At 37.3% G+C, this 14,915-nt stretch overlaps 1 protein-coding gene across 3 annotated transcripts in view; it reads left to right on the plus strand.

Moving 5' to 3' along the window:
* Positions 1–14,915, plus strand: part of LOC145660621 (TIMELESS-interacting protein) — a 97,872-nt gene that overhangs the window by 67,544 nt on the left and 15,413 nt on the right. For all 3 annotated transcript variants that reach the window (XM_081725903.1, XM_081725902.1, XM_081725901.1), the window contains exon 4: positions 8,778–8,976. In XM_081725903.1, coding sequence (XP_081582029.1) covers positions 8,778–8,976 — 199 coding nt within the window. The remainder of the gene's footprint in view (positions 1–8,777; positions 8,977–14,915) is intronic.

Raw genomic sequence — 14,915 nt, forward strand, 5'->3', positions numbered from 1 at the left:
TACTTACCCATAAATTTACAATTCTACCTCCTCACCACAAGTAGATGGTCGAGGTATCGGAGCGATGTTCCTGGGAACTTCTATTGCGAATGTGTCTTCGAAATAGAGTTTTTCCACTTGCCACATCCATTACGCTGCTTTGTAGTGATTCACGGCCTGATGAAATTTTCACGCCGCCGTACGTTGTTTTCTTTATCCATTGTTTAGTAGTCTTTGAAAATTGAAATTTGAAGCCTGTTTCTTTGCGATTTACGTTATTGTTATGATCCAGTACCGCTAGCATAGTTCTGGTCACCATACCGTCATAAGAAAAATGTTTTGGAGTGTATTTGAGTCGTTCACTGTGATACGATTCTGAAGCACTTGTATGACAGAAATGATTAGTATGTTTTAAATCTTGTATGAGCTGTGGGTCAGTCACTATTTTTCTTAAAACGTGAAAGTCATGGAATCCAGGATGTAACCATTCTTTTTCTTCTAATATGGACCCATGTTCACATTTTTTAAATATATTTTTGTCACCCCATTCATGTACATTTGTAATATGATACAACACTGAGGTAAATTTCTCAGCAAGTTCATCGCAGTCGCTGTTGCATGTTGCAGATGACCACCATAAATGATTAACCAAACTTGGTTTCCATAATTGTAGTTTAGTACACCGCCTACCACCGCCTCAGCCTTTTTGCAAAGCTTTTGGCTACATGCCGTACGTCAAATTCGTGAGTTACTTTTCTGAATTCCGACCTGATAAGTTTCCTAATTCCTTTATGGCGATCAGAGAGAAACAGAGTAATACTTAAATTCTTCAGAAGCTTTAGTTAAACTTGTTTACAAGCTGCTTTTTCTAAATCACCTTCCACTAAACCCTTTTGAATGACTGTAAAATCTACAATTTTATTCCTTCGCAAACCCATTACACTATATGTTAAATATTTTGCCGAGAATCTTGGGGAGTCGTATTGTTCATCCTCTGACAACCAGACATCAAAACCGTGCAAAGATTTAGAAATGTTATTTGCATGTAAAAAGTAATAATACCTGATGGTGGGTTGCACAAAAGTTTTTATAATAGTATAAAAAAGTAGTTTTCCCTACAAAACATAAGTTCAACGTTTTACAAAAAGAACTAAAAGTTTCGAAACCAATACCATTTAAATAGATGGCGGACGAGATCGCTACAGCACGTAAGTACCTTTTCTTTAATCTTGGTTCCGATTCCCAAACGTAAGTATGTTCATTTTCACATTTTGTTGAAATTTTTAATGATGACCCTATAATTTTGTGCTTCAAGGTATGTATAGGAGCGCGGCTTATGTGGCAAAAATGAAATAACACCTGTAAAGTTTGCCAGAATACGAAAAATACTTTATTGGTTAAATTTGTTTTATTCGCATCACTCTCCGCGGAACCCTCGTCACCCATTTCATCATCATTGCCACTTGATACAGAAAAATTAAACGATGAATCAATGTCCTGATGAACACTGTCATCGTCACTGATTCCTTCTACAAGGCGGTATATTTCACTCCCTAATTCACATTGAATAGCACTTGTATTTGCATTTATTTCTAACACAGTACTTTCGGAATATTGAGTGACACCGTCGCTATTACCCTCTAATAACTCGTCTTGACTATAACCGGCAATCGCGTCTTGTACGATTTTTTTTTTTTTTTTTTTGTTGTTGTTGTTGTTGTTGGTAACTGGACATACATCGGTGCTTGTTTAAGGGCTCAGATTCTAAACCTATCAATAATATACTTGGAACAGCATTCTTTCTCAGTTTGCGTGTAAATGTTTCTCCTGGCATTACTTTTTCTTTTAGTAAACATGACTGCTCGAAGTCGGACTCTTCAAAATGTTTCGAACAAACACGAGTGTTTTTATTTGGCTCAAAATTTTTCCTATTTATCTTCTTGAGCGATAGTTTATATCGATCTGGTGATTTCTCACGATTGGGAAATCTAATAAAAGATATTTTATGTCCCTCAGTTTTAATCACACGAGAATTACATCGAAAACACAACACGTGTTAGGCATTTCTACCTCACTTCACGCTCACACACACATAAAGCACTGTACTAACACTTGTTTTCTACTTCGCACAACACTACGTAATCACTGCTCTATTTTTTTATAGTACTCCTGAAGAAAAAACAACTAACGAAAACGTCCCTCAAGAATTCAACACAAAGCAAGACTGCTAAAGAACCAAAACAATCCACAAAATCGACTGCACTATTAAAGGATTATCAGCTGCTCACAAGAAAGTGGTTGCTGACTCACATTGAATTCCTTGCAGCCCACCAGTGACGTAAGCATTTGCGATTCATCAAAAACAAAGGCATATGGAAGCTGAACGAGACGGCCTATTAACATTTAAAAAAAATACGTGCCTCTTATTTCTTTTTAATCTTTCTATTGCACCAAATTTGTTTTTAAGTCGAACTGCTCCTTTAAGACCTCATCAAATGCTCGTGTAATATTTAATATTGGAAGCTTGGGTTACTTAATTTGCGTAGAGCATTTAAGTCTGTACTCAAGGTAACAAATTCAAGAATCGTTGAGTTTCTAGAAGCTCTGCATAACTTATTTAAGGATCTTGTAGACACCATGCCAAGTACGATTCTATACAGGCTGAGAAAGTTTTCGGGGAACAATGTGGTTCAGTGGTTGAGCGCTTACCTCTACTGCGTGGGGTCATTGGTTCGATCCCTGGCCAAGTTAGTTTGTGGTGGATAAGATCGTGTCTGTAGGTTTCATCGGGTACTTCCATTACCTCTCACATTCTCATTCCACCAATTATTCCATCATCATTCACTTGCCTTAATCATCCAGGGTTCCCACATTCTGGAAGATCAGGGAAAGTCAGGGAAATCTTGCATTTTGCGTAAAATGTCATGGAAAGTCTGGGAACGCAAATGTGCAGTGTAACATTGGACATTACCTTCCTCAATCTGACATTGTTTCCTCTTTGTCAGTTGTACAGATTGACATGAAGAGGATCATAATGGTGCAGTATTCCCATGATGATAGTGATGCAGTGTTGCTGTTTCGTTCTGAGGGAGTGAGGTACTGTACATGTGTATGTATATTTGTGTATGAAAGGGGGATAATTGATCATGTAAAAGCAGAAATCGAAGTATGACTTGTCATCTTCGTGGACATCGATTTTAAGACAGAAACACTTCTGAAAGAACTGGAAGTATCACATAAACTAGCTTTCAGGCTTAAGTGTCGAAACCTTTTGCTGAGCACAATCAAGAAGATTGGAGAAAAAATTCCGCTGAAGTTCAAACTGGTACGACTGGTACGTGCTCTGTCAGCTTTGGACTCCAGGCTACAAAAGAACAATTCAGAACTTGCTTAGACTAGGATGAAGCGCATCTTACAAACTCTGCAGAAGCATAACAGAATATCTGATTCTGTAGCTGGAAAGCAAAGTGTGAATTTATATCTACTGTTCTGAAATTCAGGGTTCTCGTGACTTCCGAGAATACGAAGAGAAGATGGACAGCATCAGGTTAGGTAACTTCTTTGCAAAGATAATGTTTAAGAAACAAGAATATTCTGATTTGTGGAATGTTATGAAAATGTTTAATTTCATCCCACGGCAATGTCTTAGTGAAGGGCGGATTAGTCAATAAGACACTTATTTTAGAAAACCAAATCGAAGATTCTCAGGTAGCACAGACGCGGGTGTATGATTCATTTACGTACTATATCGGTGTAGAATCTGTTCCTGTTGATCGAAGAATGCTTCTCTTAGTTAGTTCAGTTCGAAGACGCTATGATGAACACCTTAAACAGAAACGAGTCAAAAGTGCAGAGCAAAGTAAAATCAAAGGTGAAAAAGGAAAGCTAAGTGCTGAAGTTAAGAACTTGGAAGCAAAGAGGAAACAAATGAAATTATGTTACAAATAAGAACAAGACGCTGTCGTAGAACAAATTCAAGAACTGAAAGCAAAACAAAATTCTGTTTAAAAAATGTAAATGTGAGGATTAATATATCTCAAGAGTTGGCAGTATTAGAACTGATAGTGGGCAACGGTTGCTCAGTTGTAGAGCGTTCACCTCTGGTTCATGGGGTCCTTGGTTCGATCCCATCTCGCGCCAGATGAACTTTGTGGTGGATAAAAACCGCGTGTGGGGTTTTCTGGGGTTCACCCATTTCCTTCCACTTTCTTCATTCCACCATTTCATTCATTTCTCCTCGTCACCATCTCCTTAAGCCTAGACGGCATAACCGTGAAACGTAAAACTTATTCATTTTAGAACTGATAGTAATAGGTCTCAGGGTGAGTTAGCAATATATTCTTCACGTTACATTGATTGTTCTTTTTTTTTTTTTTTTTCAAGCAAAAAAAAAAAAAAGTAAAATTTGCGATGTCAAGGTATGTGGTATTATATCATACATATATTATATACTTTCATGATAAATTTTGTGAAAATAACAATAAGAAATATGTAAATGGTAATGAAAGGAGTGTGTTGGATGAGTATGGGGATGGAGGAGGCCGTTAAAAAAGTGTATGATAGAACTTACCCCATATCTTCCCATTTATATTCAATGATTTATGTTAGGGAAAACAAGAATTTGTGTCAGGAAAAGTCAGGGAAATCGATCTTCACTTTTTTGTGGCAACCCTGTCATCTGTCTCCAGGGTTTTTCCATTGCACTTGATGGAAACTCGGTACTCTCCGGAATATTTAAAAAAAAAAAAAAAAAAAAAAAAAAAAAAAGATGGCTTTGAGTGTTTCACATTTACAAACACAGGGAAGATGACTGACCTTTTCTCCAGCAACACATTAGATAAGTTAACAAGAATTATAATCTTTTTCAGAGGCTAGGGGCACAGAATTGTGCTTTGGTCCAGGTCTTAAAAAAAATGTAAATGTGGTCCTGACAATTACACACGACACAAGAAGAAATATCCGCTTTTCATCAGATTAAACTGACGAACGTAATTTTGGCAAATACAGCCATGTAAATAAATATTGCTAAACGCGCGAAGAATATTGAAGGTAGATTTAAATAATTTGCATATTGTTTTCCTGTAAAGCATTTTTATAGCACATCTTAAGTTTTTAGGTATGTTCAGTCTGTACAATTAATTGCAGGGTACGAACAGAGAAAAGCAGCTGCTGCTTAGTGAACTTTCGCCTATTATATTCTTGAAAAAATAAAATAAAATTAAATAAAATGAAATCTTTTAGTTTTAGTCTTACGGTTATGTCTGCTATGCTTAAGGTGACGGTGATGATGAGAAATGAATGAAATGACGGAATGAAGAAAGTGAGAGGATGTAACTGTACCAAAATTTTGCTTAAAATATTTTCCGTATAAACGCAAATTCTGCGTTAGTGCATTATGTGACGTTCATCTGAATTCGTACACTTTGTGTGGTATATGTTTCTCACTGATCATGCTGCCGCCTAGCGGTGCTAAATGATAGGATAGAAGAAGAAGAAGAAAAGGAAAGAAGAGAGAGGCAATAGTTAGTTTTTCGTTGTAAGTGTTGGTGCGTGTTGATGTTAATGACTCAGCTATTTTTTGCTGATCATGTCGTGATCTTGTTACCAGACTTTATTTTAAAAAAGTAGAAGCTATCATGTAATTTGGAAAATCCATCGTTACCTTCGAATATGCGTAAATGCTTAGTAAAAATAGTATTGCTAATCTAAATATTCTGGTGTTTTTTACGTAAGTCGTTATTAAAGTAAATCAGCCCCAAGTAATATTTTATAACGACAAGGGGGCGTGGTCGAGATTACGAGTGAAACAAGAAACTTCGCAGGTTGCTCTTGAAGGTAATGGACACATAACTACAGACTAAACCAAAAAAAGTCTGAACAACTTGTTTCATCCAATGGTAGCTGCTACATAATGCTGTTGTTAAGTCGGCCAGGAACGACTGTTACATAAACACTTTAAATTTGAAGAAAGAACAATTTCCATCTGAAGATTACTTCAGATTCGGTGAGTGAACAACAAAATGTGACTAAAGTAACTGGCGCCACGACGGACCAAACTGTCATAGTGGACGATTTTAACGCGTTTTTACGAACTTACTACGTAAGCGGGGCTATATATCCAAAATAATCAGTGTATCACAGGTATGTTTATTTATTGAATAAATGGCACTGTAATGTTTAGATTTGTTCGTTTTCTCTTTTTCTAGATCGCATGACGAAGTAAGACTATGGTCATTGTGTCGCTTGTAAGTAATCTATGAGAGTAGGTGATGTTATCATCTATTTTTCGTAACTCGCCTTAGATCTTCGCCCAGGTGGTTCCGTCCGGATCTGGACCGTAACGGTCAGGTGTGTCGCGCCTTCCTTAAACGATAGTCGTGGGGACGAAGTTTCTGAACCCTCAAATAAAATAGTGCAAAACTATATTATTTGAGGGCGAAGAGTAGAGAGAGTTCTCTGCGGAGGCCGGTTGAGGATGGTGTGCACCGCGCAGCACTATGCTGCTCGAACCCAGAACCGTAATAAGGAAACGTGAGAATCCCGAGAAAACCCACGCGCAAGGTGTCTGTTCACTACAAAGCTCACTTGGAGCGAGCTGGGATCGAACTAGGAACCCCATGCACTAGAGGTGAACGCTCTACCACTGAGCCACCGCGACCTATTATACTTTTGTTCATAACAAGACTACAGTTCATTGCATTGTGTTGGAAAGTTGAGGGGTGGGGGGACCTGAGGGGTCTCGTACTCTCATGGAGAAAATATGACAGGTTTATTTACGCTGGAAGATGTTAATTTCATATAATACATTTTAAAACATTTATTTATTTCATACAACATGAATTGTATCTTTGTTTTAAATTAATAGACCCCTTTTGGTATTCATATTTGACAAACGTCAGTCAGGCTTCTGGATGATTTGATCTACCGCCGAGCTCCTTCATGGCTATGTGATTAGTGTACGTGTCTTCGTCGTGGGACCCGGGTTTGCTTCCCGGAGGGAGCTCATGTGGTTCGTATTCCACGTTAATCAGTAGGCCCCGTCTCATATAGCCTCACTGCTGAAAGGGTCGTTAAACAGGTACAACTTTCGGCCTTCTAAGTTAAAATTTTCAGAGTACAAGCACGAGACAGTCTAAATTTCCTGTATAGATTTTGGCGGCAGACCAACGTAAATATCAAAATGGCGGCCATTTTTTCAAAACAGCGAGCGTCCACGCTACGAAGCGCAGTTTTCAGTCTTTTGAGTTGAAATTTTGACGGTGAAAGCACGAGATATGCAAAATTTGATATACAGATTTTCTCGGCGATCGAATGTAAAATTTCAAAATGGCGGCCATTTTTTCAAAGCAGCAGTGAGTAGAAAATTGTTGCAAGTTGTAACAATGACAGTCTTGAAATATAAATCATATTTTAACAGTTTTACCCCAAAGACATTGAAATATTTCGAAAAAACCCAATTAAACCCGAAAAATGCCAATTAAACCCGAAAAAACCCATATGGGCCCAGGTGGGTTGGGCTTTTTCAAAAAAGCCCGGGTTTTTTCAAACCCTGTCTGTCTCCCTTAGCCTAAAGAGCATAATCGTGTGACAATAAACTGAAAAAATTCATTTTATTATCAGAAAATTTTCCAGTGGAGTATTGTTCTGTGTTGGTTTAAAAGTAGTAGTTGCCTAGCCGTATATTCTATCCGTATATTCAGCGTGTCAGAAAGGATAAAAAAGTTCCGATCTCTTCTAGATATCAGATCGTACCATGTGTGTTCCAAGAGAATAGAGGTATTCCTAAACTAAGGTCTTTGAAAGCACTTTTTCCAGAAGTGGAACCTTTTCTTACTGATAACCAGACTGGCTTCTCCTCCCAGTCCATTTCTTTACAACACTTTATCGGGCATGATAAAAATGTGATGCAAAATAAATTTGTAAAACCTTTGTTGTTTTTTTCTCAAGTTTATGTAAGCAAATTGATGTGGATAATAAGGAAAATCATGTTCCTGTTAAACACGTTGACATTGGTTTTGATACACATACTGCGTTTAAGAAATGTCAACTAATAACGGATTTGGACATTTGAATTTGCCCCGAAATAGCAGAAAGTGTCTACAGAAATTTGTACTTAAAATTCTGGAGATGTCATCTTTCAATTATAAATTGACTAGAGCTCTTTGTGTTTGATTCTTAATGTTCGTGCAGGATCTGATGTTGGAGTAAATCGCGTGAAGTCTCTTTTAGCTGAACTACTTGAAAATAATTGGAAGTTTTGAGTCCCAATTCAGGGAGTTTTATTCGAATTCAAATTGCAAAACAACTAGGAGTCAATATTCTAGAACTAGTCAGTGTTTGAATGACTTTTGGATAAATAATTTTGATGCTTTAAAATAAAATGGTTTAAAGATAATGTTAAAATGGACATGATTTTCTTTCGTGAAAATTCAATCTAGAAAGATTATTTTCAGTCAATGCACAACGTGTAGCAGATAATTTAAAAGAATAAACTTTAGTGGCACTCAGACGTGTGTTCGATTCAGTAGCTTTTTGTGTAGCCTTGAGAACCTATCTATAAGGAAAAGCAACAAATCAACGACGAGGAAAAAAAAAACAAACAAACAAACAAAAAAAAAAAAAAAAAAAAAAAGAACAAAAGCTGAAGACAGGAAAATAAAGGCCATTTTGAACGATAAAATAAAGTAATGGAGGATGTGTGCAATATTGATGAAGAAATAAACCGTTTGGGGAAGTTAAAGGTAATTTCTATTTATTTAATTTATTTTTATGTAATTTTTATTTATTTATTTTTGCAGGCTTTGTGGCCCACGAGGGATAATTGTCTTAGAGGAAGTGTTCCAAGATTTTAAATTTTATGGGAAAGGATATGAGAAACAAGACCTAAATAGAATTTTGAAACGTCTAGGTCATTGGGCACATAGACTGTTTCCTCGCTTCCGTTTCGCTGATTGCTTAGACAAAATTGAAAAACTAGGAACCAAGCGACAAGTACAGGTAATATTAACATGATTTCTTAGCTTTTCATATCATTATTTTTTTATTGTTTATTTATTTACTAGCGTTAATTACCCGCTTCGCGGGGTTAAAATAAGAAAAATTATTAATATTTTCGTTAGTCAGTCTCTTTTTACTATTACTGAAGCGGTCTCTAGTCGATAGAAACAAAGAAAATATAATAAAAAATTAGAAATTAGTAAGTAATCTATATAATAAAAATTAAATATTACTATTCTGGCCTGAATTTGGATTTAAACATCATCATAAATGTCGCTGTTCATCTCAGCAACCCCGAAAACTTTGGATTCGACACTAATTTCGGTCATTTTCGATCATTTTTATATATTCCCCCCCCCCCTCCCCCAAGTTGCAAGGCTGAATTTGGATTTAAACGGCATCGGAAGTGTCACTGTTCATCTCAGCGACACGAAAACTATGGATTCGACAATAATATCGATCACTTTTATATATCTTCCCTAAGTTGCACCGTCCAAGTGAAATGATAAAAATCATCCCAGGCCCAAACCTCATCTATGTTGAAAATTTTGATCGAGATGGGACGGGTGGTTCAAGAGTTGTGGAGTCACGAACATAGTCATTTTCAACGAACTTAAAAAGTTCTTTACTGATTATCTGTGTGTGTGCGTGTCTGTTATTTGCGAATTTTCCAATTCTGAGCCCTCCATTCGATAGAGCATCAAAAGCTTTGTCAAAGAAGCAATGGACTTTTTCGCATCACTCTTACTGTTCCCGAGATATAGGTCTTAGTTGCGATTTCGGGAGATCTCGGGAAGCGTAAGTCATAGAGAGAGTCACGAAAAAGTCTGTCGGTCACGAGTGTCACGAAAAAGTCACGAAATCAGAAAATGGTCATGAAAGTCACGAAATTTAGCTTTTGGGTCACGATTTTTTTTTTAACTGTTCAAATGTAAGTACAGGTTGGAAAATTTTGTTCTATAAAAAGTCAAAGTTCACCACCAAAAATCTCCATGGTCGGCTTTAGACGCTACCAAATCGCAAGCAAAGTACGTTTCTATTGCATGGATGAAAATTCGGCATAATTCGCACCCAAATTCACTTTTGAAAATATTAGGAAATTTTATGATTTGGTAAAGAAAAGGTCACGAAAAAGTCACGAAATTTCATTTTGGAATTTTAGTAGACACCCTGAGAGACCAAATTTGTTGTTGATCAATACTACGAAGATGGTGAACATTTTAGTACCAAATAATAATCGGTGACCACTGGCCACCCTTCCCCAGATATTTGCCAAAAAAGTTCGGATTTCGGGAGATTTAAGGAGCCATATTTTGGGAACCGTAAGTCAGAGAGATAATATTTTGCGATTTTTTAAAATTTTGAGCATGTTTTTTCGTAAAACAACATATCGTAGAACGTTTTAACAGAACTCTTAAACAAAACATGTGAAAAAAATTAGTACTCAAGAAAATTATACATGGATAGACATACATTACAAGAATTGTTTATTGAGTATAAAAATAAAGTACATAGAACAGTTGGTATAAGAAATTAATAGTGAGCCTGTAGAAGTTAAGAAAAAATAATTCTTTTTAAGTTCGTTCCGGCGAGCTCTTGAAGCATTCTCAACTAATTATACGTATATAGATTTTTGTCTTATTTATATTGGATTTTTTCTTCCTTTTATACTGATTATTGACTGTACAATGAAAGATTTCCTTTCTTTGATATTTAAAATATTTAGTCCTTTTTGCTTTCTCCAGCGATTTTACGTGTTTGCCAATTCCTAAGTGCAATTAATTATTGCAGAGCATCCCAACGTTAAAAAAAGAATAAAGAAGAAAAAAACCTTAAAATTGTGAACAAAATCATTGCTAGAGAAAAATACTATACAGGGTGGCCCATTTTAATCTTTCTACGGAAATATCTCGAAAACGGTTAAACATAAATGAACTGAACAAAAACTCAAATAGAAAATACCATGGGGCAACTAAAATGGTGATGTCGCGGTGCCCCTCAGGGCCGCTTTTCAAGGTGGCCCAGGACCCAACTTCAAAATTTTAAATGAAAACATGGGGCGAGTGACACCTCGTTCGATAGGTATTTAAAAACTAAAAAGCGATGTGGCAAAAGATTTTTCATATCGGTCATCGTATTCAAAATGGCCGCCAAGATATGTTACCTGTGTCAGATAAACGTCCAGTACCACTAATGTGAAAACGGCTGAAGATAACGGATGAACAGAATAAAACTCCTATAGGAAATCACGGAGGATATTGTCATTCCACAGCTCGAAAATGTTGTAACAGAGGAGAAGATGATTAGAGTAAAAGTGCCATAATGCAAAAGAGGAAGTCTAATTCCTAGTAAATCATCGTTACAACGTCCTCCGTAAGTTGCTGAAGCGGGACGGGAAGGAACGGTGAAATTGCAAATGAGAACCGTAGTTTTTGCAAATTGTATATACACAACAAAATTATTTGAAATGTGTTTTTATAAGAGATAGATATCTGTAAAGAAAAAAAAAGTAGGTGTTAAATGGTACCTTCCATTTTGATTGAAGGTAATGATTTGTGCAAAAATGAACCAACTGAAATGCGAAATCAATTTGTCGAACAATGCAATTTTAGAACAATGTGTACCAGCGTTAGGAGAGAAACATTATACAACGTTCTTACAGAACTTGGAATACCGAGAAAGCTAATTAGATTAATTAAGATATGTTTAAATGAATCCCAAAGTAAAGTCCGGGTAGGAAAATCTTTGTCCACGAGCTTTCACGTCGAAAATGGCCTGAAGCAAGGAGATGCGTTGTCGCCATTATTATTTAACTTCGTTCAGGAATATGCTATAAGGAAAACCAAAGATAGCAACCAGGGCCTAGAGTTGAACGGTATTCACCAGGTTATGGCATATGCTGATGATGTAAATTTAATAGGGGATGATAAGAGAACAATAGAAAAAATTGCAGAGATCTTATTAAACTCTTGCACGGACATGGGTTTAGAAGTAAATGCAGAGAAAACTAAATACATGGAAGTGCGTCGGGACCGGAATACAGCAAATTATGGAGCGTTAAAATATTAAATAATACTTTTGATAAAGTGGATAGTTTCAAATATCTAGGATCAATATTAACAGAGGAAAATCATATTCACGGAGAAATTAAATGTCGACTAAAAGCAGGGAATTCGTGTTACTATTCGATTCAAAATCTCTTGTCGTCGCAAATTCTGTCGAGGAATTTGAAGCTTAAAATATATAAAACGATAATCATGCCTGTTGTTCTGTATGGTTGCGAAACATGGTCACTTACTCTGAGGGAAGAACATAGACTGAAAGTATTTGAGAACAAGATCCTGAGACGAATATTCGGACCCAAGAGGAACGGGAATGGGGAATGGCGAAAACTTCATAACGAGGAACTACATAATTTATATGGTTCACCCAACATTGTTAGGGTCAAGTCTAGGAGGCGTAGGTGGGCGGGTCATGTAGCTAGAATGGAAGAAAGTAGAAACGCTTTCAAAGTCTTGACTGGAAGACCAATCGGAAAATGACCATTAGGAATACCTAGGCGCAAATGGGAGGACAATATTAAGATGGATCTCGCAGAGATAGGAATACAAAGTAGAAACTGGATGCAGTTAGCTAAGGATAGAAGTCAGTGGAGAGCTTTTGTGAACGCGGCATTGAACCTCCAGGTTCCATAGGTCATAGAGTTAGTTAGTTTTGTTAGTTAGTTAGTGTACCAGCGTTATTTTGCTCAAACGTTGTCTGCACAATATTGGTTCATTACAGTACCCGTCACTTGTACACTCAAGTGTTTCAGATAAACCATACCTAGTGCAAGTAAAAGTGGGGTTCTCATTTGAGATTTTACCATTCATTCCCGCTTCACCCACTTATGGAGGGAGATCGGAAAGATAATTTTCTAAGAATTAGATTTCCCCTTTAGCATTATGTCACTTATACTTTAATAATCTTTTTCTCCGTTGGATTATTCTCGAGGCGTGGAATGATAAATACCCTTTGTGATTTCCTATACTAGTTTTATCCTGTTCATTTATCTCCAACCGTTTTCATATTAGTGATACTGGATGTTTTATCTGATACAGGCACCATGTCGTGGCGGCCATTTTGAAAACGGTGACCCATATGAGCAATCTTTTGCCACAACGCTGTATAGCGCATGAAGATCTATCGAACGAACTGTCACTTGACTCATATTTTCGTTTAAAATTTCTAATTTGGGCCTGGGCCCTCATGAAAGGCGACCCTGGGGGACACCGCGACGTCATCATTCGATTCGCCCCATGGCTTTCCTATTTTTGTTTGGTTCATTTATGTTCAACCGTTTTCATATTAGTGGTACTGAGCGTTTATCTGACACAGGTAACATACTTGGCGGCCATTTTGAATACGATTACCGATATGAAAAATATATTGCCACATCGCTTTTTAGTTTTTAAAGATCTATCGAACGAGGTGTCACTCGCTTCATGTTTTCATTTAAAATTGTGATGTTGGGCCCTGAGCCACCTTGAAGAGCGGCCCTGGGGGGCACCGCGACATCACCATTCGAGTTGCCCCGTGGTATTTCCTATTTGAGTTTTTGTTCAGTTCATTTATGTTCAACCGTTTTCGAGACATTTCCGTGGAAAGATTAAAATGGGCCAACCTGTATGTCAGAAATGGCCAACGTATCAACCGTGATCTACTAGTCACCCGGCAAGTCGTGGAAGGTAGCCTGCACCGGTCTGTGTCATAGTGTCAGTAACGATGATTGTTATTGATTTATGATTGTCACTAGCGAGCTAGTGAAGATTTTGATTACCCCTGATATATATATATATATATATATATATATATATATATATATATATATATATATATATATATATATCGGGTGTCCAAAAATTCCACCGACAAACTTTGGGAGGTAAATCCTCTCATACGAAGAAACAAAAAGTCTTAGTAAACATGGGTCCGGAAACGCGTTGTTTCGGAGATATGAGGCACCGAAACCGTGGAAAATGAATCTTCAAATGCGTATATTTCAGAAACTATTCAACGTAGAGGGTGCGGTTTAAAAACTCACCAACGAAGTCATACCTGCTCTTGTTAAACATGCATGTTTCATAATCTTGCAATGCCTGCGGAAGGGATTCCCCAAAGGAGCATAGGGATTCCCGGATAATCTGCCGAGTGAAGATGGCTCGAAAGGGGTATGAATGGACGACATCCTCACCCGTTAACAGTACTTCCTGGTACCAAGACGATAACTCAAACGGATACAAAATAATGGACACTTGTATACCTGTTGTGTGTGGTTGCATAACCGCCACATACGGATGATGCCCAATAATGAATTTCGGAATATGAAGTACTGTGAATATACAGTTGAAGGTTCGTAGTGAGGCACGTGCGGTGTTGCTACAGCATAACACACGAAGCAGAGTGATTGAGAGCTGTTGAAACTAGATGCAAACCCGCTATCAAAATGTACCTAAATTATCGTGGACAAGTGTATGTTAAATATGCAGCATCGTGGAGTATAGTATTAACATACGTAAGAAGCAGCTGAGAAATGACCTCCTGGGAATAGCGATAATGTGATTCGCATATTAGTAGCATAGTTGGTGCCGTGCAATGCTGTAAAGCATAACCTCCAGTCACACAAATAAAATACACAAAGCACAAAGACAGAAGAAGACGAGTCAATGCAGGAAATGGTGTTTGTAATTCACTTGTACCTTACAACGTCACGAAATCTACTAAAAAAGTGAACCATTGACTTTAATACACAAGAGATAGCGTCGAAGCACTTCGTCTCGCACACTAGGAAAAACGTCGTGGTTAACACGAATTCTTGCGGAAGCCTCGACAATGTGGCCCACAAGGTCCAATTCACTCTCCACTGGTGTCTGGTAGACCAACTCCTTCATGTGTCCCCA

Source organism: Thermobia domestica, chromosome 9 (assembly GCF_964235325.1).
Source record: "Thermobia domestica chromosome 9, izTheDome1.hap1.1, whole genome shotgun sequence".
In the NCBI taxonomy this organism is placed as follows: Eukaryota; Metazoa; Arthropoda; class Insecta; order Zygentoma; family Lepismatidae; genus Thermobia; species Thermobia domestica.